This window comes from Colias eurytheme, chromosome 2 (assembly GCF_061535395.1).
Source record: "Colias eurytheme isolate Ceu_HAF_F1 chromosome 2, ilColEury1 Martin Lab GWU primary, whole genome shotgun sequence".
Taxonomy (NCBI): Eukaryota; Metazoa; Arthropoda; class Insecta; order Lepidoptera; family Pieridae; genus Colias; species Colias eurytheme.
The window spans coordinates 1,697,951-1,718,351 of NC_142981.1; the positions used below are offsets into that span (position 1 = coordinate 1,697,951).

The 20,401-nt window shown below is 37.7% G+C and overlaps 1 protein-coding gene across 2 annotated transcripts; it reads left to right on the top strand.

Annotated features, from left to right (window-relative positions):
• The first annotated feature begins 359 nt into the window (after positions 1 to 359).
• On the top strand, positions 360 to 18,904 carry dock (SH2/SH3 adaptor protein dock). Of its 2 annotated transcripts, none has more exons than XM_090110425.1 (7): positions 360 to 874; positions 2,873 to 3,066; positions 4,217 to 4,483; positions 5,005 to 5,092; positions 5,423 to 5,625; positions 17,797 to 17,992; positions 18,288 to 18,904. In XM_090110425.1, the coding sequence occupies exons 1-7, from the start codon at positions 770 to 772 to the stop codon at positions 18,498 to 18,500; spliced, it is 1,266 nt and encodes a 421-aa protein (XP_089966551.1). In that variant the 5' UTR covers positions 360 to 769; the 3' UTR covers positions 18,501 to 18,904. The 2 variants fall into 2 exon arrangements, with proteins under 2 accessions (XP_089966551.1, XP_089966561.1); XM_090110435.1 differs by having other exon boundaries at positions 364 to 874; positions 5,435 to 5,625.
• Positions 18,905 to 20,401: the final 1,497 nt, after the last annotated feature.

Sequence of the window (20,401 nt, forward strand, 5' to 3'; positions counted from 1 at the left end):
ATCGCAGTGTACACAATGATGCGTGGCGTCGGATCAAACAAAATTTATCATTTCCAAGTACAATAGATGATTTGAAAAAGAAAAAATCCTTTTCAAAAAGAAAGAATCCTTGATGAATTATTACAGAAACCATATTATATATTAATTATTAACTAATATTTTTTTTGCTGCGGTAAATGCCAATAATTACCGACATATCTAGGTAAACTGTAGTGTAACCACGCCAGTTCATGCAGTAATTTAGACGGTAATTTAATGCCATAATTATTGCGGTAACAGCCCGGTAGATGGTTAGGTAGTGTGGCCGTAGCATAAGAGTATTCATGAGTTGCTCTATGATCAGAAGAACCAATAAAAATAAATCCTTTCTTTTGTCTATTGATTCGTTGCTGCCCCACCGATTGATGTGAAAATTTTTAATAAATTTTACAAATGTGTTAATAATGTGAGAATAAAAGACAAAATATTTAATAAATGCAATATTGGGAGCGTGATACTTTATACTTGTAAATGAAATTCCTATTTGCACGAAACAGTGAAAATTTTGCGATGCACGTCTATCGTTGATCGCTAAATAGCTTTCGATTCGGTTTTCGCACGTCCTATAATAAACAATCGAGAGTTTTTGTGTTATTGCAAAACTCCAGAAGTGGAAACAACGTTTGCAGTGTGGGGAAAAAATAGTGTCATATTGTGTGGTGCAGTGCAGTGGTGTTAATCGCTATGTATCAGTAAGGCGGCTGTCGCCAATCCAGGGTCTCAGGGTGTCATGTTGGAGACGCGGTCGGTGCGCGCCGCAGACTCGGTGTGGGCGAACAAGCCGCTGCCGGCGCCCCACGCCATGGCCAACTCGAGGCATGGAAAGAGTGCTCAGGTAATCTTAATGCCATTACCAAATAACGAGTCTGACGAATTCGCATTGTTTCTCTACCTACCTTACTTTACCTTTTTACGTCTGTAATACCAACTACTAGCATAACGAACAGACATATGGTATGTGTTATAAAATATCAAGCAGTACTATAATTATTACAGCCTTTATGTACATGAACTTCAATTCCTTATAACTACAATAAAAAATGAAAAGAGTAAGACAAACTGAGAGCCTTAAAACTTCCTTGCAACCTTTAACTGTGAACTCACAACTCAATACTTATGATCTTATTTCATAGCTAACCATATCGAGATATTTAATAATTAAATATTCTACAATGTAGGATATGTAGATTCTATGTAGGTTCTACATACTCTATGTACCTATCCAAAATACTTATTTTGTTAAAGTTGTAAAAAATATAATAACTAAATTTTTAATTTTAAATAAAACCATTATGTATGTTTGATATTTTGCCTATTACATCATTCAATTACAAATACTAAACATTATTGCCACAAAATTTGAATGTCATTTGAGGAAAAAGGGAAATTAGGATATTAGATTTATAAATATTGACCTTTACCTTTAAATAAATAAATAAATAAATAAATTTATATTGGATACTTTCTTTTTTTTAAAGACATGGTTCATATTTATGTGGTTGATAACTTTAAGGATATTTAAATTCAATTCAGGATAACAAAAACAAATATAGCCTATGTAACTAAGAAAAAAATGTAGGTTTCTGCTGGTCTAAGAATTAATGCATATAACCAGTCCAATAGTTTGTGTGTGAAAACATAACAAACATACATAATATATAAAGACTCACAAGTTATATGTGAAATCAAGTTATCTGTCAAAATAGCTTTATTAGCTCATCTATATCTATCCAGCTGTTTATCTGTGAAAGTGAAACACATAAACAGTTACTTTCACATACAAGCAATAAATAATATGTATTAATAAGTATTCCACAGTTTATTATACAATACTATGCTATAAATACTGTATGAATCAATGACAAATTGCATAATGATGTGTTGTTTATTAAGTTAATTGCTTATTTCCTTTGACTCTAACTTTTCTAGCCTTCTATACTTCCCCTGTTTGCACAATATACTTGTTTTAACATATTTAACTAATGTAGGTATGAGTTCAATGGTAATCTTATCATACAATCTTCAATGTTGCAGATTTGAATGTGTTTTGTTTGATAATATCATCAGTAAACATTCAATTATGTGCTAGGTTAAACAAATAGCAAGGTATCTCTATTTTGGATGTGTTTATATTTGTGTGTCATACTCTTAAAAGTATCTCTTTCTATTAAAAGATCTGCTTGCTGCAGCTTCAACTGGGTTGAATCAATATAGAAAATAGCCCGCTACTTGGTAAAGATACTTTCTAATGGTAAAATTAATTTATACAAATGAAAGAGTCGTTTTGGGTTTATTCAAAGTCAGACAAAATTATATGCTGCTATCATATTATCACATTAATATCCTAGCAGCTGTGCCGTGTGGTTTCAACAGCCGTTAAACTTATGGACAAAAGCAAGTACATACTACTATAGCTTATGTGTACTACTACATAAGCTACATCACTCCCAAGTTTTATCAAAATCCATTCTGTGCTTTTTCTGTGAAAGAGGGACTAACAATTATTCATCCGTTCATTAAAAATATTTTTATTTCTTTCTAAAACCTATCTTTTGAAAAATGTAAGTATAAAACACGCAATTTAAGCAAGAAACACAACTAGAAATTTACTGTAGTACTAGTAGTATGCTATATTAAATACTAGCTGTGCCCTGCGGTTTCACCCGCATTGCTCCGCTCCTGTTGGTCTTAGCGTGATGATATATAGCCTATAGCCTTCATCGATAAAAGGGGCTATCTAACAACGAAAAATTTTTTCAAATCAAACAAACAATCAAACTCTTCAGCTTTATAATATTAGTATAGATAACAGAACTTAAATATTGTTTTACAGGACGACGTCTGCTACGTGGTCGCGAAATACGACTACGCGGCGCAGGGTGCGCAAGAGTTGGACTTGCGGAAGAACGAGCGGTACTTGCTGCTCGACGACTCGAAGCACTGGTGGCGGGTGCAAAATGCACGCAGTCAGAGTGGCTACGTGCCGAGCAATTATGTTAAAAAGGAGAAACCGTCTCTGTTTGATAGGTGAGGTTTTTAAGAATGTATGGTAAACTAGCTTTCCGCCCGCGGCTTCGCCCGCGTTTTCAGAGAAAAACCCGTTCCCGTAGGATTTCCGGGATAAAACCTATCCTATGTCCTTTCTCGGGTATCAAAATATATCTATACCAAATTTCATGCAAATTGGTTCAGTAGTTCAGGCGTGATTGAGTAACAGACAGACAGACAGAGTTACTTTCGCATTTATAATATTAGTATGGAGTATGGATTAGGGGGGATTTGGTTGTTAGTGACTTTTGTCTGTTCTGGGAATTCTTCACAATCGAGAGTCGATCGATCGATGTTTTCCGCCATTACGGCGATTACGAATAACATCTACAGTGACGGCCGATACTAGATATTGAAGCCCTCTCTACAGTCTACACTATCGTGATTGCCTCTACTTGCCCAATGCTGCCCAATGTGAAGAGGGCACATAGAAGATAAATTCAACCATTAGCTTAGCAATTTTTTTTATAAATCTACGGTAATGAGTCTAGAGTGAGTAGAGTCTAGAGATCTTTGTTCGTATTTGCCAGGTTTTCCAATCATGCATGAATCTTTATTGTTTTTGTTATATCGCATTTAGTGTAGTTATTTCGAATACCGGACATCCTGTTTTATTTAAATTAACAAATTCAAAGCATTTTTAGCACAGATTTATATTTAATCTTTTCAATAATACGAATTGTTCTATTTTCTGTTATCAAATGAAAACGATTTATGTATTACGAATCCATTGACGCCGTTTACATTTCTATTGACAGATTAGAGATGAGAGATTCTTTGGATTTGTTCTAAAAAAATAACTGTTCTAAAAAAATAAACTACAATAACAAGCTCGCAATAATCTCACATATGCTAACGGAAATCGTACCCGCATATGAATTCACGTGTTATCTAAAATGCCTATTGCCTTCATGTGTTTAAACTATTATTATGAAAAGTTGCTTCTTTTCCTGACATTTACGATTTAAAATTAATATTAAGATTTTTTTTAAAGTGATCAATTAGATCATTAGATTAAAACTAAATCTTCATGTACATACAAAGCAATATGGGCTCTATTTTATACCAGGTCAACCTGGGCGAAGTTAAAAACTTTAAACTTTCTTGATATACCCATACTCTATTTCAGTATCAAAAAGAAAGTGAAAAAGGGCTCGGGCTCCAAAACCCTGCCGTCCAGCGGCTCGCCCGTGCGCGGTGGCTGCGGCGGCGGGGCGGAGTCCCCAGGCGGTCGCCGAGTCGAACCCACCGAAGCCCTAGGCACGGCCGTTGTGAAGTACAACTATCAAGCGCAGCAACCGGACGAGCTGTCACTCACGAAGGGGACGAGGATATTGATCTTGGAGAAGAGTAACGATGGATGGTGGAGGGGACAGTATCAGGGACATACTGGGTGGTGAGTTAAATTTGATTTTTGACATTTATTTGATACAAGACAGAACACATATTAAAATACAATTCAAATACAAACATTTATTTGCTCAAGTACTTCTTTTAGAAGCGCTTTTAAATTAAAAATACAGAAAAATATTAATTAACCACTTGTTCGGTGTAGTTTCTACTAAGAAGAACTGCCCCCCTAGACAAGTGGCTTTCTATTAGCGTAAAGTTCAATAGAATAGATTATGAATGTATGAGATTGAAGTAATCAATCGTCGTCGTCGTCGTAATCAAACGTCAATCTCATACATTCATAATCTATTCATCAAACTTTACGCCAATAGAAAGCCACTTGTCTAGGGGGGCAGGCAAGAAACTGCAAAGAACTCCATAATTGCTTTTAAAAATCATCACAATTTAATATTTTTTATTTTAACAGAAGCTTTAATTGTATATTAAGATAAAACAACACAATTCAAAACAAAACTATACAATTAAAAGGCATTTGAATGCTATAAACTAAGATTTTAATTTCAGGTTTCCATCAAATTACACGAGTGAAGAAGGCGATGGCGAAGACACGGTTCATACGTATGCTATGGCTGAAAATGTTCTAGACATTGTTGTAAGTGCCAATCTAGTTTATCCTTACTGCATAATATAGATATTGTTTCTATTTTTCTATAATTAGTATCATCATCTCCTTACGACAGACAGAACAAAAATAATATATCTTGTAATTCTCCATGTATATTTAACATTGTATTCTTAATTTTATTATTGTTACATAAATAGCATTAAATTAATTTATTTAAAAAAAATTATCATGTTTCTTTGCTCATTGATGTTTTTATCGTGTTGCACCAGACAAGCGACGCGTTCTGCTTCTAATTCTAATATTGAAGTTGAAGTAATAATAATAGTCAGTTGACTATTTCCACACTGTACATATTAGTTCCCTACACAGGTGGCGCTATACTCGTTCACGTCGAACAACGAGCAAGAGCTATCGTTCGAGAAGGGCGATCGGCTGGAGATCATAGAGCGGCCGCCGTCCGACCCGGAGTGGTACCGCGCGCGGGACAACCGCGGGCACGTGGGGCTCGTGCCGAGGAACTATCTGCAGGAGCTCGCCGACTACCTCGCTCAGCCGTACAGGTGAGATATCGGTCGAAGTGTTTGTTAGGTTAAGTTACGTGGGGTTCGTGCTCATGCAAGAGCTTGGTGATTGTCTTGCTCAGCCGTACAGGTAAAATATTTTTAAACAGAATAGACATGTATCTACATGTATTCATTCACTTTATATGTGGGGCATTTCACGCGAAGCGGACACAGATTTTTGGGTCAGGTTACCGATTTCGTTTATATTTTAGTATGTTACACCTGTATATATCCTCGGTATGTATTAGAGGTCCGCGCCGCAGTCCAAAAGCCCAGCGGCGGCGCGCCGGGTGCGGCACCCGGCGCGCCGCGGCGTCGCCGGCGTGGGCTAGTTATTTTTAATATTCTTTTTAGCCAATAATTTTATTGGCAATGCTATGTCAGAGCAAGCAAAGGAGTAGGTGGGCCACCTGATGTTAAGTGGTCACCACCGCCCATAAACACTTGTAACACTTCTAGTGTTACAGGTGCTTTGCCGGCCTTTTATGGACAAATTAGCTCTTTTCTTGAAGGCCCCAATGTCGTAGTTGTTCGGGAACACCGCAGGTGGCAAATCGTTCCATAGTTTCACCGTACGCGGAAGGAAGTTGCGGGTGAAGCGGACAGTGGTGGAGCGCCAACCATCCAGATGGTGCGGATGGAACTGGTTTTTACGGCGTGTGGTCCGGTGGTGGAACTGTGCGGCTGGTAAAAGGTGGAACAATTCCTCAGAGCACTTCCCATATTAGATTCTGTACAGTATACAGAGAGACGCAACGTCTCTTCGCACTGACAGTGGATCGAGCCTATCGGAAAGCCTACGGTCATCGACAATTCGAGCTGCTCGACGTTGGATGCGGTCAAGAGGAAGGAGTTGGTACTGTGGGGCTCCGGCCCAGAGATGAGAACAGTACTCCATATGCGGTCGCACCTGAGCCTTGTACAGCTGAAGTCGGTGGGCCGGCTTGAAGTACTGTCTCGATCTACTGAGCACACCAAGTTTTTTCGAGGCTAACTAGTAACTAGTACTCTTAAACCGATGTTCTACGACAAATGGGGTCTTTTTAACGGTGAACGCGCAAACCTATGTCTTTAGGGGATTGAACTCGACAAGATTAAGTTCGCCCCAATCCGAGACTTCTTGGAGAGAAGACTCGACTTCAGACAGAAGTTTATTTCGACTCTCATTGAGGTTTTCCTTTGAGGTGTTTGCTCAGCCGGGATAAAGAGCATCCCCCGCACTGTCGTCTGCATAGCAATAAATGTTACTGATTTGTAACAAATCATGTTTATAATTATCATGGATAAAAATAATTTTGTTAACTTTTGCAGGATTTAGACGCGATCTCTTCGTAGTTAAGACTAGCCCAGCTACAGAAAAAACCCTTTCATTTGGCGTGCTTGTAGCTGAGATAGATAGAAGCGATCGCTCTAATCCGGCAAGCCAAGGAAAAACAACTTTTTTTGTTCCCAGAACTTAAGAATGTTGTCCTCTACATCTCCTAAATCTGAAGGGTTAGCCGTAGCCAAATATCTCCAACACTCTTGAGCGACGTCGTCATCCTCATCAATAAATCTATTGGAGTGTTTTTTGGCTAGCTTTTGGAGTAAAACATATAGTATAGTAGACATTGTCTACTATATCGATGCGACGTTGCCGTGTTGTAGACAACAACGCGTGCGTGACACATGGTTCGCGCGCTAAATTTGAACTCGGCGCCAATTTTTCTGTGACCCGGCGGCGGCGGCGGCGCGCCGGGGTCTCTCGGCGGCGGCACGCCGGCGTGGCGCGGACCTCTAGTATGTATACGAAATATTTTTGCATTTAGAAGCTTAGTTTTCAAAATACAGGTCTTTGAAGATGTCAGCAAGCGCGAGGCATGCATGACTTTGTATGTAATTATCAGTTCAAAAAAGGATTTTTTTAATAAATTGATGACTGAATAATAACCCACATTATAAAACCTTTTTATTCTCATATTTTTGATTTCGAATTTATTATTAAATTCCTAAGAAAAATTAAAAAATATTTTTCTTTGTAATTTTTTACAAACTTAGCATATTTTAAAAAATTTTTAAGATCATTAAATAAATGGCTTATATTATGCTTAAACTACATGCCAAGTTCTAGAGTGGTCATCGCAGAAGTTTCGAAGCTACATGTATTATAATTGCGAAACGCGGCAATATCCCCATTGTATGGGCTGCTGATTGATATGATGTGATATCCCATACACTCCTTTAGCTGATAAATTGATAGTTTGATAGTTTGATGATGTAAAACAAGTTATTGCCTTTGATCACTTTATTGTTGGTTGCTATAAACTAATGATGATAATATGATATATTTGATAGTTGATAATGAGATTAATTGATATAGCGCGTACACCCCGAGCGCTTTACACGAGCCGCGAGCGCAGACCAACTGGGTGAAGATGTTCTTGTCACCATAATGAAATAGGATCGTGTAAAGCGCTGAGTCAGGATGTACGGCTAGCCCGTACATGCTCCCAGGCCAAAAAGATGATATTGATGATGTGATAATGATCTAAAACTAAACAAGGTGATAAACAATAAGAACTTATATCTAATGATGATGATATTACAATATATGATCTTAAATGCTAAACACAGGGGGAGATTATACATTGAACATTGATAGAGTGTTGTTTGGGGAAGTGGACCGATCACACTTTTTGCTTTTTGCACTTTCACTATCACTTTTCACTAACACTTGTTGCTGCAATGGCGAGCCCTTAGCTCGCGCCACCGGCCCCAGCGGCCGCTGGAGAGGCGAGCCTCTGGCTCGCGTCGACGACACCGGCGACTGCTGTAGTGGCGAGCCTCTAGCTCGCGCGGGAGACCCCTGCTGCTGTTGTTGAGACGGTGAGCCCCGTGCTTGCCGCCTTGCCCGCCAGAATAAGATGCCACCGATAACCAGTATGGTGACAATGGCGAGATAAATCATCGCATAATGATGTATATCGTGATAAGATATACCATCGATGACTGGATCAATCTTTATGATGTTGTTAATTTGCTCTTCAATCTTGATAATATTTGATGTGATATTATTTGTACTCTCATCGGCTGGCAGGTCCGTTAATGATAAATTTATTAAATTATTGATAGGTGATAACCATGATGTGTTCATATCAGGTGTTATTTGCAATATATTGTTCTTCTTTCTATAAGTTTGAATATAAAATTCTGATGATTTTATCAAACAATTTTGATCAATTGATATGATTCCGGTGTTATTTAATTGGATGGCCATAAGTTTTTGTTCACATAATATCTTGTACTGGCAATTGTTGCAGCAAAAATAAAAGTATTTATTGGGCTTGTTGATTGAAACTAAAATATTCTTGCATTTATTCATAACAGTTAGACAGCTGTTGGAGTTTTCTGCTTTCTCACATAAGTCTTTTTCGCTATTAAAATGATAAATAGGCTTGTTAATACGACACAACATTGTCTCTTTGTTTTGATTCTCACAAACATGTAATTCGATCTCTGATAGCATTATGAATGAGTCTTCACTACATAGTATAAAACAAAGTCGCTTTCCCTGTCCCTATGTCCCTATGTCCCTATGTCCCTTTGTACGCTTAAATCTTTGAAACTACGCAACGGATTTTGATGCGGTTTTTTTTAATAGATAGAGTGATTCAAGAGGAAGGTTTATATGTATAATAACATCCATTAAATAGTGGAGAAGTACTGTTATTTTTGAGGTTTCTAATGTGATGTCGTAAAAAAGTTACATTTTTTCCGCTCACATTGCAAACGCAGGCTGAACCCTACGAATTTTATCAAAATAATGTACTAAGTATTATACACATTGAAAAGGTCTACAGAAAAGTCCGCGATGGTATATGTCTATCTCTTATGGATAACCCACAATAACTTTTTTTTGTCATTTACTTTTTACGACAAATAATGGCTAATTTTCGATGTGATTTTCACCAATACAGCATTAATCCTTAACCAATTAAATACCTTGAATACATTGTTCATTTAATATAGATCTATATGGCCCTTTACACCGTATGATTTAAGTGAATATTTTCGAAGATATTACAGATTTAAAAATTGCGGGACGTTCACGTAGCGTTTGCGGCGGTACCGGCCGGCCGGCCGCCTGGCTATCTATTTTATACCCGTGGGAAGCCGGAGCTGGCCGCTATGTTTTTAATTTTTATATATGTACAACGTTCACAGTTTTTCTGTAGTGTATTTAGTATCACCATTGCACCCGTGCGAAGCCGGGGCGGGTCGCTAGTTCTTTATATTTAGCGCCAGGTATTCGCTAATAGGTACTATACTGATCATATTTTTTTCAAATTGTTTTGGAATAGCAATGACCTTGAGTAAATCATATGTATCTCTAGTGACTAGAGGTATTGATATTTCGAATATGAGAAACCTTTTTGATAATCTAGCTTTGATCTTTAGCAATTTATAAATACTTGATGGATTCGTGGGGTCAGTGGGTAGTGATAAATCTTTTGATAATTGGGATGATATTATGTTCAACTCTTCCTGCAGTTGCTTGGGGGTTAAAAAGTGAATGTTATATTTTCCATTAAATATATCTGTGATAGTTTCTAATAGATAACCTTGAATGCTTTTAAGTTTAATTAAAATATTATTAACGATTATCGCTGTCATAGTAAATTCACTGATATAGGTGTTGTTTTGCATCTCCGACTGCAATACGCCCATTGCAATGTCGATTTCATTTAACTTTTTGGTAACGCTTTTATGATGATTTTGCATAACTGATTCAATTCTTTTGATAAGATTAAATTCCGCTTCTACAACGGAAGTTTGATTTTTCCATAAACTAGCCATGTGCCGCTGATTTACTTTAATTAATTCGATATCTTTCTCGTACTGTTCGGCAAAGTTACTATCGAGTATTCCAAACAACTGATTAGCGACGTAACCTACACCGTTGATAGGCCGCGCCGTCTGCGCGCGTGCCCGTCCAGACGCTGATCTAGCAACAATCTATTGTAATGTTGTAGCTCGGAGTACTCGTGATTTAATTGATACATGATACCTTCGCACTGTGAATGTTGTTTTATCTTAACACAGATGGTTTCTAAGTATTCTAAATACTTGCGAGACGCCATGTCGCCATGCCAATACGGGTTCATGTCGTAGTAAACAATGAGTCTCCAGTCATCTGTTATTAAATGCATTTTTGCAATGTCGTCGAAAAATAAACTTGTATTATTTTGTAGCGGAGTGATATTATATGAGGCGATTGTATTTGTAAATAATGTCATAAAAAATAGAAGAATTGTTGTTGCGACGGTTGCAAAATTGTATTTTTGATTTCTCCTTCTCGTGGTTGTATGATTGTTTGATACTGTTTCTTCTTGATTGACGGGTAAAATTGATAACTTTATGATAGGTCTTTTGATATATCCATTTTTAGTTTTTAATGTGACCACACGCACGTAGCCATCACTACCAGGATGCAACTCCACCACTCGCCCTAAAGGCCATTTTCCTGCGGGAAGATTGCTGTCGTGAATGATTACAATGTCATTTAATTTGATATTATCTTTTGATTGTCTCCACTTGCTTCTCGTTGATAAATTTGTTAAATATTCATGTTGCCACCTCTTCCATATGTCTTGAAATATTTTTTGTGCTAAATGTAATCTTGTTCGTAGATCTCTCTCTGTTTCATATATTGATAATACTGGACCGCTGGCTAGAAAATGTGATGGTGTCAAATAATCGAGCTCCTCGGAGTCTTCTGTTAAAGCACAAAGTGGCCTTGAATTTAAGCAAGCCTCCAGCTGAGCTAGTATTGTACTATATTCTTCGTATGTTAATCGTTGCTCGCCAACCACCCTCTTAAGGTGAAATTTGAGACTTTTGACGGCTGCTTCACTAAGACCGCTCGCTGAAGGCCAAGATGGGGCATTAAAATGCCATGTTATGCCCATATCCGCCACCTCTGATTGAAATTGTGTGTTAAATATTTTGAGTATTTCATCGTATTCTTGCTGTAATATTTTATTTGCTCCTATGAAATTAGTGCCGTTATCACTGTAGATGTGACCAGGCTTACCCCTGCGAGCTGACATTCTACGCAGGGCTGATATAAAACTTGCACTTGATAAATCTGATACCAGTTCCAGGTGTACAGCCTTGGTGGCCATACAAGTAAATACTGCAATGTAACCTTTTGTTGTCTTGATACCTCTTCCAGCGTTTGATTTGATAAATACATGACCTGTATAGTCGACTCCCACGTTGTAGAAGGGTCTTGATGGGTTTACTCTAGCAGCTGGTAAATCTCCCATAATTTGATGATGCTTGGTGGGATTATGCCTCCTACATTTGATACATTGTCGTACTATCTTTTTAACAGCCCTATAGCCACCCATAATCCAATATTTCTGCCTCAAATATGATGATGTTAGCCTAGCACCTCCATGATAAGTAGATTGGTGTGCTTCATTAATTAATAATTTCGAGAGACGACTGTTATTCGGTATGATGATAGGATTTTTCATGTCAGGGTCAAGGTAAGCATGTCGCAGCCTTCCCCCTACTCTGATGATTTGTTGTTGATCGATATAAGGATTTAATTCACACAATTTACTTTTCCTATGTATATTATTACCACTTCTTAAATCTGATATTTCCCTTTCAAATGATAACTGTTGAATATTTCTGATAATAAGCAATGTTGCACGTTTCAATTCCTCCACTGATAAATAACTTTGATATTTATTTTTGTTGTTGGTGAATCTACACATCCATGCAACAATTCGCACAGCCTTACGGAATGTGCTGTGTTTTGATAATATATCTAGTATGATAGAATTATTATGATGATTTGTTACCGCAGCGGTAACTTGTTTTGATACTTTCAACTCTTGATCTGTTGAATATATTGTGACCTTATTATTTTGATCACTAAGTGTTGATAGCCACTTGGGGCCTTGCCACCACAAAGAATGATCCTTCAATTGTGATGCTGATAAACCTCGACTTGCACAGTCAGCAGGATTTTCTTCTGATTTGACATACCGCCAGCAATCTGGAGGCATGACCTTCGTTATTTGCTGCACTCTGTTTGCCACAAACGTTTTCCATCTAGCTGCATCTCCATTTAACCAACCTAAAACTACTGTACTGTCAACCCATCCATACATTTTGATATCATGATCCTTAAAATATTCCTTAACCTTATTCATTAATTTTGATAAAAGTAATGCTCCACTTAATTCTAATCTAGGTAATGTAACGACCTTGCTAGTGGGCACAAGTCTCGTTTTTTCCAACCAATAATGTTATATGTGAATCTTCACCTTTATTTACACGGCAATATATAACACATGCATATGCTTTCATAGACGAGTCACAGAACCCATGTAACTCGATACTATCGCAATTACGGGTGTGAATCCAGCGTGGTAGTTTTATATCTTTGATCACGCTAATATCGTTTCTAACTTTGATCCATTCCTTATATATTTTTTCTGGTATTTGATCATCCCATCCTATATGCGCCGCCCATACTTGTTGAAAAATAATTTTTAATTTTGTTGATAACGGTGATAGCCATCCGATAGGGTCGAATAATTTTGATATGTCTGATAAAAGCATTCTTTTTGTTATTTTTGATGATTTCAAGGGTTCTAGTTGCGAATGAAATGTAAAAATATCTTCTTCGGGATTCCAGCCTAATCCTAGCGTTTTTGTTGTTTCTGATTGTTTAAAACTAAAATCACTAGAATTGATATTGGATTCTTTTATATTTTGTGATAATTCCGTAGTATTTGATTTCCACTTACGTAAGTTAAAGCCACTTGATTGCAATAACTTAATTAAATCGTTTTGTAATATCTTAGCTTCCTCTATGGAATGACAACCGTGTATGACGTCATCCATATAAAATGAGTTCTCTAAGACTTCGATTGCGGAGCTATGTAAATAATTATTTCTCTCATCACTAGCCAGCTGTTTTAAGGTCATCATAGCTAGGAATGGAGCTGCTTTCGTACCATAAGTAACCGTCGTGAGTTGATATTCACGAATAGGTTCCGAAGTAGAGTCCCGCCATACTATTTTTAATAATTTCTGATCTTCCGGGTGTAGCCAAATTTGACGAAACATTTTTTCTATGTCCGCAGTAAAAGCAAATTGATATTGTCTCCATTTAATGATTAAAGACTGTAAATCTTGTTGAAGATTCGGACCTTTTTGCATAAGGTCATTTAAACTGTATCCTGAGGAAGTTTTGCATGATGCATTGAACACAACTCGAAATTTCGAATTTATGTCGCTATCTGTACGCACGCAATGATGAGTATTGAAACACTCTGGCTCAGACGTATTAGAGGCCGGTATCATATGACCCATTGAGTGATAATCTTGCATAAATAATTTATATTGTGTATGAATGTTATTGTTTTTGATAAATCTCTTTTCTAACGATTTAAATTGCGCTACAGCCTTGAATTTTGACTCTCCTAATTTTTCCGAATAATTGTTATGCATTGGAAGACGAACCTCGTAACGGCCATCTTCCCGCCTTGTTGTTGTATTTTTGTAGTAGTTGATACATTGTTGATCTTCGGTTGATAATTGCGACTCCTCAATGATATCCTCGATTTCCCAAAATTTTTGAATTTCTTCCAAATTATTGATGACGACGTTGCATTGTAAAGTTTTCACGCTACCTATCAAAATCCAACCCAGCTGTGTGTTTTGTGCTATAGGCATATTATTATTACCTTTACAAATTCCTTCCATAACAATTAATGAATAAATATCTGCCCCTAATAGCAAGTCCACCGGGTGACTTATATTGAAGTCGGGATCGGCTAATTTGATATTGTTGATATACGGCCAAAATGGCTTCGAAAAAGTGCTATTAGGCAGGTTATTCACTAGGTTTTTCATGATATATGCTTCCGTTTCAAATTGAAAATGATTGTTAATTGATGCACATGTGATTGATATGACACCCTTGCAATTGCTCTCCTTGATACCGACACCTGATATTACACCACGGCATTGTTGTCGAGGTTGTCCTAAAATTTGAGCAGCGTGTTCTGTGATAAGTGAGGTTTGAGAACCTTGATCAATTAAAGCCCGCATTTTGATAAATGACCCGTCGTTTGCTTGTACTTTTAATATGGCCGTCGCTAAAAGAATCTCAGGTGTTTCACGTTGCATTGAAACGTGAGCATTCCTCTGCACCTGTTGCGGCTCATGTTTTTGATAACCCTGGCTTGCTATTTTCGAAGAACTAGGTATGGATATCTCATACGCCTCGTGTATGATGGTGTTATGCTTGCCATGGCATTTTACACATCTTTTTTCAGAAAAACATGGTTTACCATTGTGTGAATAGAGGCAACTTTCGCATACACCCAATCTTGTAACCGTGCCGCGTCTTGTTGGCGGTGTCATATTCAAAAACTTATTACAGTAAAACAGACAATGCTCGTTGGTTTTGCAAAGTTCGCATTTATGATGTTTCTGCAAACTGATGGGAACTGATGGGTCTTCTTGTTTGCGATTTTGATGGGAATGGGAAATAAATTTATTGCTTGTGGGAAACGATGTCTTGATAAAATTTTTGTTTAATTTATAAAATGGTTGATATGAATTCTTGATCTCAGGTTTCTTTTTTAATGACTCTAATGATGTAAATTTGTTCTCCAAAAATGTTAAAAACTCTTTTAATGTTGCTAATTCTCGAGGCTGTTTTAAAGCATTGATATATGCGTTATGCGTCTCGGAGTCCAATTTCTGGGCAATTAAATGTACGATTAATGGATCCCACGATCCTACGTCGACACCTAAGTTTTTGATAGCGTTGATAGTTTCTATGGTCGTATCATGTATCCGTTTGATATGATTTAATGATGTTTGTTGAGCGACAGGTATATTCATTAAAATATCAATATGCGAACGGAAAATTAATGATTTGTTATTATACCGATTATTAAGTATATCCCAGCATATTAAATAATTATCCGAGGTTATTGGTAGATGCTGAATAAGCCTTTCAGCTTCTCCTCTAACTTTTGTTTTCAAGAATTGCATTTTTTGCGCCGATGATAATGATGGATTGTCGTGAATTGTTTCTTTAAATACATCTTTAAAAGAGCACCACTGATGATAATTACCACTAAATACTGGTATTTCTATATGTGGTGTAGATTGTTCCCTATGTGATATAGACCATAATTTTTTGTTAAGCGATTTGATGATATCGTTATATTTTTGTTCATATGATAAAAAGGTATTCTCGTATTCCGAGTTTCTACCCCCAAGCTCACTGTCCAACTCCCAATGGAGAGAGTCTATTAGAGACCAGCGCGACTGTATTGATTTTAATAAATGATCGAATTCCCACTTTTCGTTAACATCATCCAAAATGATATTTGATATTGTATGATCAAAAGCCTTAAAATAACTTATCTGTCTACGAATCATTTCGTCCGTTTTGCTACTAATTTTTTGATCAGTTAGTACCTTAGAAGATGACTGAGATTGAGAGGTCCCTGGGACACCGAGAGGTTTAGCAGGTTGTAATAACGGTGTCTTAGGCCTTTCCTCTTTGCCTTGATTATAATTAGAAATTACTCCCCTGATATATTTATATCTATCTTGAGCTAACTCGAACTCATTATTTTCGAAATAACTATGAGATCGTATGACCTCGATATTACATAAAGCATTATGATTCTCTTGATATTCGTGCCAGTGTCTATCTAGCACATCCAACCTTCTTTTTATGTAATCGAAGGTTTTCCTTTCCGCGCCATCCTTTTTAAAATTACTATAAATGTTTTCGATGGTATTTGATAGTTGTTGTTGATTTTGAAGCAAATCTTCGGCGTTAGACATGATAAAAAATTTAAAGACTCACTGCTTGATACTGATACTTCCTTGATTCAATTCTCACTTGTGAACACTAACACAACACTGATCACACACACAATATGTCCACACGCGAGGTCCAAGGCTACGAAGGACCAAAAAAAGAGTCCTTATGATGATTAAAATGATATTTATTTTCCGCTCGAAGAACCAAAAAGAGAGATGTATGGGCTGCTGATTGATATGATGTGATATCCCATACACTCCTTTAGCTGATAAATTGATAGTTTGATAGTTTGATGATGTAAAACAAGTTATTGCCTTTGATCACTTTATTGTTGGTTGCTATAAACTAATGATGATAATATGATATATTGATATATTTGATAGTTGATAATGAGATTAATTGATATAGCGCGTACACCCCGAGCGCTTTACACGAGCCGCGAGCGCAGACCAACTGGGTGAAGATGTTCTTGTCACCATAATGAAATAGGATCGTGTAAAGCGCTGAGTCAGGATGTACGGCTAGCCCGTACACCCATACTAGCCCTAGTTGGTTAGCGCGACATTCTGCAGTGGGGATGCAGATATATGGGGATATTGCCGCGCTTCGCCATTATAATACATGTAGCTTCGAAACTTCTGCGATGACCACTCTAGAACTTGGCATGTAGTTTAAGCATAATATAAGCCATTTATTTAATGATCTTAAAAAATTTTAAAAATATGCTAAGTTCGTAAAAAATTACAAAGAAAAATATTTTTTAATTTTTCTTAGGAATTTAAAAATAAATTCGATATCAAAAATATGAGAATAAAAAGGTTTTTAATGGGGGTTATTATTCAGTCATCTATTTATTAAAAAATCCTTTTCTTTAACTGATAATTACATTCAAAGTCATGCATGCCTCGCGCTTGCTGACATCTTCAAAGACCTGTATTTTGAAAACTAAGCTTCTAAATGCAAAAATATTTCGTATACATACCGAGGATATATACAGGTGTAACATACTAAAATATAACGGAAATCGGAAACCTGACCCAAAAATCTGTGTCCGCTTCGCGTGAAATGCCCCATGTATTAGTTAAATTTCATCTCAAAAATTGTGTTACATAATTTTATGGTCCTTCGAGCCGGATTAGTACGTGTATATATATATATAATAAACTTATCAATTAATACCAATCAATGTAACAAAAAAAAATGAGTTTGAGACGATTGACTCTAACTCGTGTTATAAATAGAGTAGTAGCGATGCCCTCTCTAGTACGTAGTACATGTAACTCAATGTAAAATACTTGGTATGTTTCCAGCGAAGCGAACGAGAGCGGAGGTCGCGCGGCGGCGGGCGGCGGGCCGGGCGGCGCGTGCGGGCCTGCCGCGGGGCCCGGCGCGGGGCCCGCCGCGCGCGCCTGGTACTACGGGGCCATCACGCGCACGCACTGCGACGCGCTGCTCAACCAGCACGGCCATGATGGAGACTTTCTCATACGCGACTCGGAGACTAATGTGAGTGGGGGAATAATGACTTAAATAACTTAAATAGAGTTTTAGTTCCATTTAAATTGAAAGAAAAATAAAGTAGTACATTTAGCGTGCCAGTCAGAACTTTTTGCGATGAATTCTTGTTACAATTGTAAAGTAATTTATATGCTGAATTCTTTCTCTTTACCATTTAAAATCAAATTCATAATATTATGATCATATTATAATTGTCTGAAAGTGATCATTATAGCCCAGCAGATCTAATTATATATTTTAAACTTAATAGCAAAATGCCTATTAATTTTGTACAAATCCGCAGGTGGGCGACTACTCCGTGTCCCTAAAAGCACCCGGTCGCAACAAGCACTTCCGCGTGCACGTGGAAGGCAGCCTGTACTGCATCGGGCAGCGCAAGTTCCCCACGCTCGAGCAGCTCGTGGCACATTACCAACGCGCACCAATATACACCAATAAGCAGGGCGAGAAACTTTACTTAGTGCGCCCTCTGCCGCGCGCATCGCAGAACTGCTGAGATCCCATCACTGAGGACGTTTCGGTGTACATTGCCAGTATAATATATACGTTAGTATGTACGCAACGGGCAGTGTACGCCAGAACGCGCGTGGGCGGAGTGGCCGTGTGACGTCACGCGCTCGTCTGCCGCGGCGAACGGATGGGCAGGTGACGTCACGCGGTTTTGAAATTCGAACGCGTTGGAACACGTCCGCTCGCCTCGACGTTCGAAGGCGCACTGACGAGCGTTGTCTGCGATTGCGATAGACTTCGAGTATAGTCTACCCTCTAGATTTAAATTCGGAACTGCCACGTGACGTCACTCGTTCTCGATGCGGTCTATGTGACGTCGTTTATGTTGCACCGTTTTTGCGTGTCTCTAGATGAAATAAACGTTTCTATGTCGAATATTAGACTGCTTTAACGTGTTAAGGTAGCATTCGGATCTGGGCGGTCGCGACCCGGCAGCCGCTGCCCCGCAGCCGCGACCGTGGTCGCGAGGCACCGCTTCGTAGGGAATTGTATGCGATAGTGTCCGACGCAAGCGACCGAGCCGCGCGGCCGAGGGGCGTGGCCTGCTCGCGACTTTGGCAGCGCCGCCGGGCCGCTCCGGGAGCAGTACGGTCGCGCTGCTGGCGACGTTTACCGATGAAAACGACGAGTTTTTAGTTGAATTAATTGCTAAAAATCCACCACTTTACGATCCTCGACTCAAAACCTATAAGGATAATGTTATGATAAAATAAATCGATTTTATTCCTCTTTGATGATAGTAAGACCAACATTATTTGATCGTCCTCTTCTTCGTCCTCTATCAGTCTCTTCACGAGTTCTCGCTTTCGTATATTTGACTATTATTTTGACTGAGTGCTGTTTGACTACTGCGCGTGGCAGTCGCTGCCCGGGTCGCGGACGCTGTTATCCGTAAGCTTCTGGCAGCGCCGCACAGCAGCGACAATGTTCCCGGCTGCAGGGCCGCCGCTGCCAGGTCGCGACAGCCCAGATCCGAATGCTACCTTAATGCGTGCCCAAGGCGAGAAAACTCAAGGTAAAGTTTAGAACGCTCTGCGGGGACATTTTCTCTTTTATACAAACACTAGTAAAATATAACACTCACTTATACAGTAATAATTTTAATCCGCGATTAACGTAATCAATGTTTTATCTATCACAAAACATTGATTTAAAATAATACCGATAAAAATATAAATACGGGACAAGTACATAAATATATTCTCGATGTCCCACACATTTCGTTTTCATCTTTGAGTCTTTTGTACGAATCAAAAGGACACTGATGAAAATTAAAAAAAAAAAAAATAGTAGATAATTAAAAAAATATATTTAGTTCTTAAAAAATTTTGGCGATAACAGGTTACCAGAATGCTAGGAAAACTTTTTTCATGACACTGTTTGTACCTATTCTTATTATATACATACCCTACAAAAATCCTCGGAATTAAAGTTAAAATTATACTAGATATTACTTATTATTGTCAGGTATTTAATGGGTTATAAATTCACTTCAAATAAAGTACTCACTCATATTATGGCCTTTAATATAAATATTATAGCCGTATAACATTTTTTGTCTCTTTTTAATCGTGTGTCAGAGAGAGATAGCAAGATACAGAGCCTGAATGGATCATTTTTGATGATTTTTTTTTTCAGTATAATCTATGAGATTTATTATTTAATAGAGCTCGCCTCTTATACTCGTAAACTACTGTCAATTTGTCATTCCTACAGAATTGCAGTTAAAAAATCATTTGGCATATACATAATTTTATATTTATATTATTATATTGTAGGGTCGTGTGATGTGTCTATAGAAACGATGATATTATATCTAGTTAAATTCTAGACGAAATTTATCTCATACTGTACACCATTAATAATTATTGTAATGACATTCAATGA

Excerpts from the sequence above, each read along its gene's own strand:
- dock (XM_090110425.1), top strand. The coding sequence starts at position 770 with ATGTTGGAGACGCGGTCGGTGCGCGCCGCAGACTCGGTGTGGGCGAAC. Across the intron at positions 4,484-5,004 it reads TATCAGGGACATACTGGGTG|GTTTCCATCAAATTACACGA; the intron begins GTGAGTTAAATT and ends TTTTAATTTCAG. Across the intron at positions 5,626-17,796 it reads TACCTCGCTCAGCCGTACAG|CGAAGCGAACGAGAGCGGAG; the intron begins GTGAGATATCGG and ends GTATGTTTCCAG.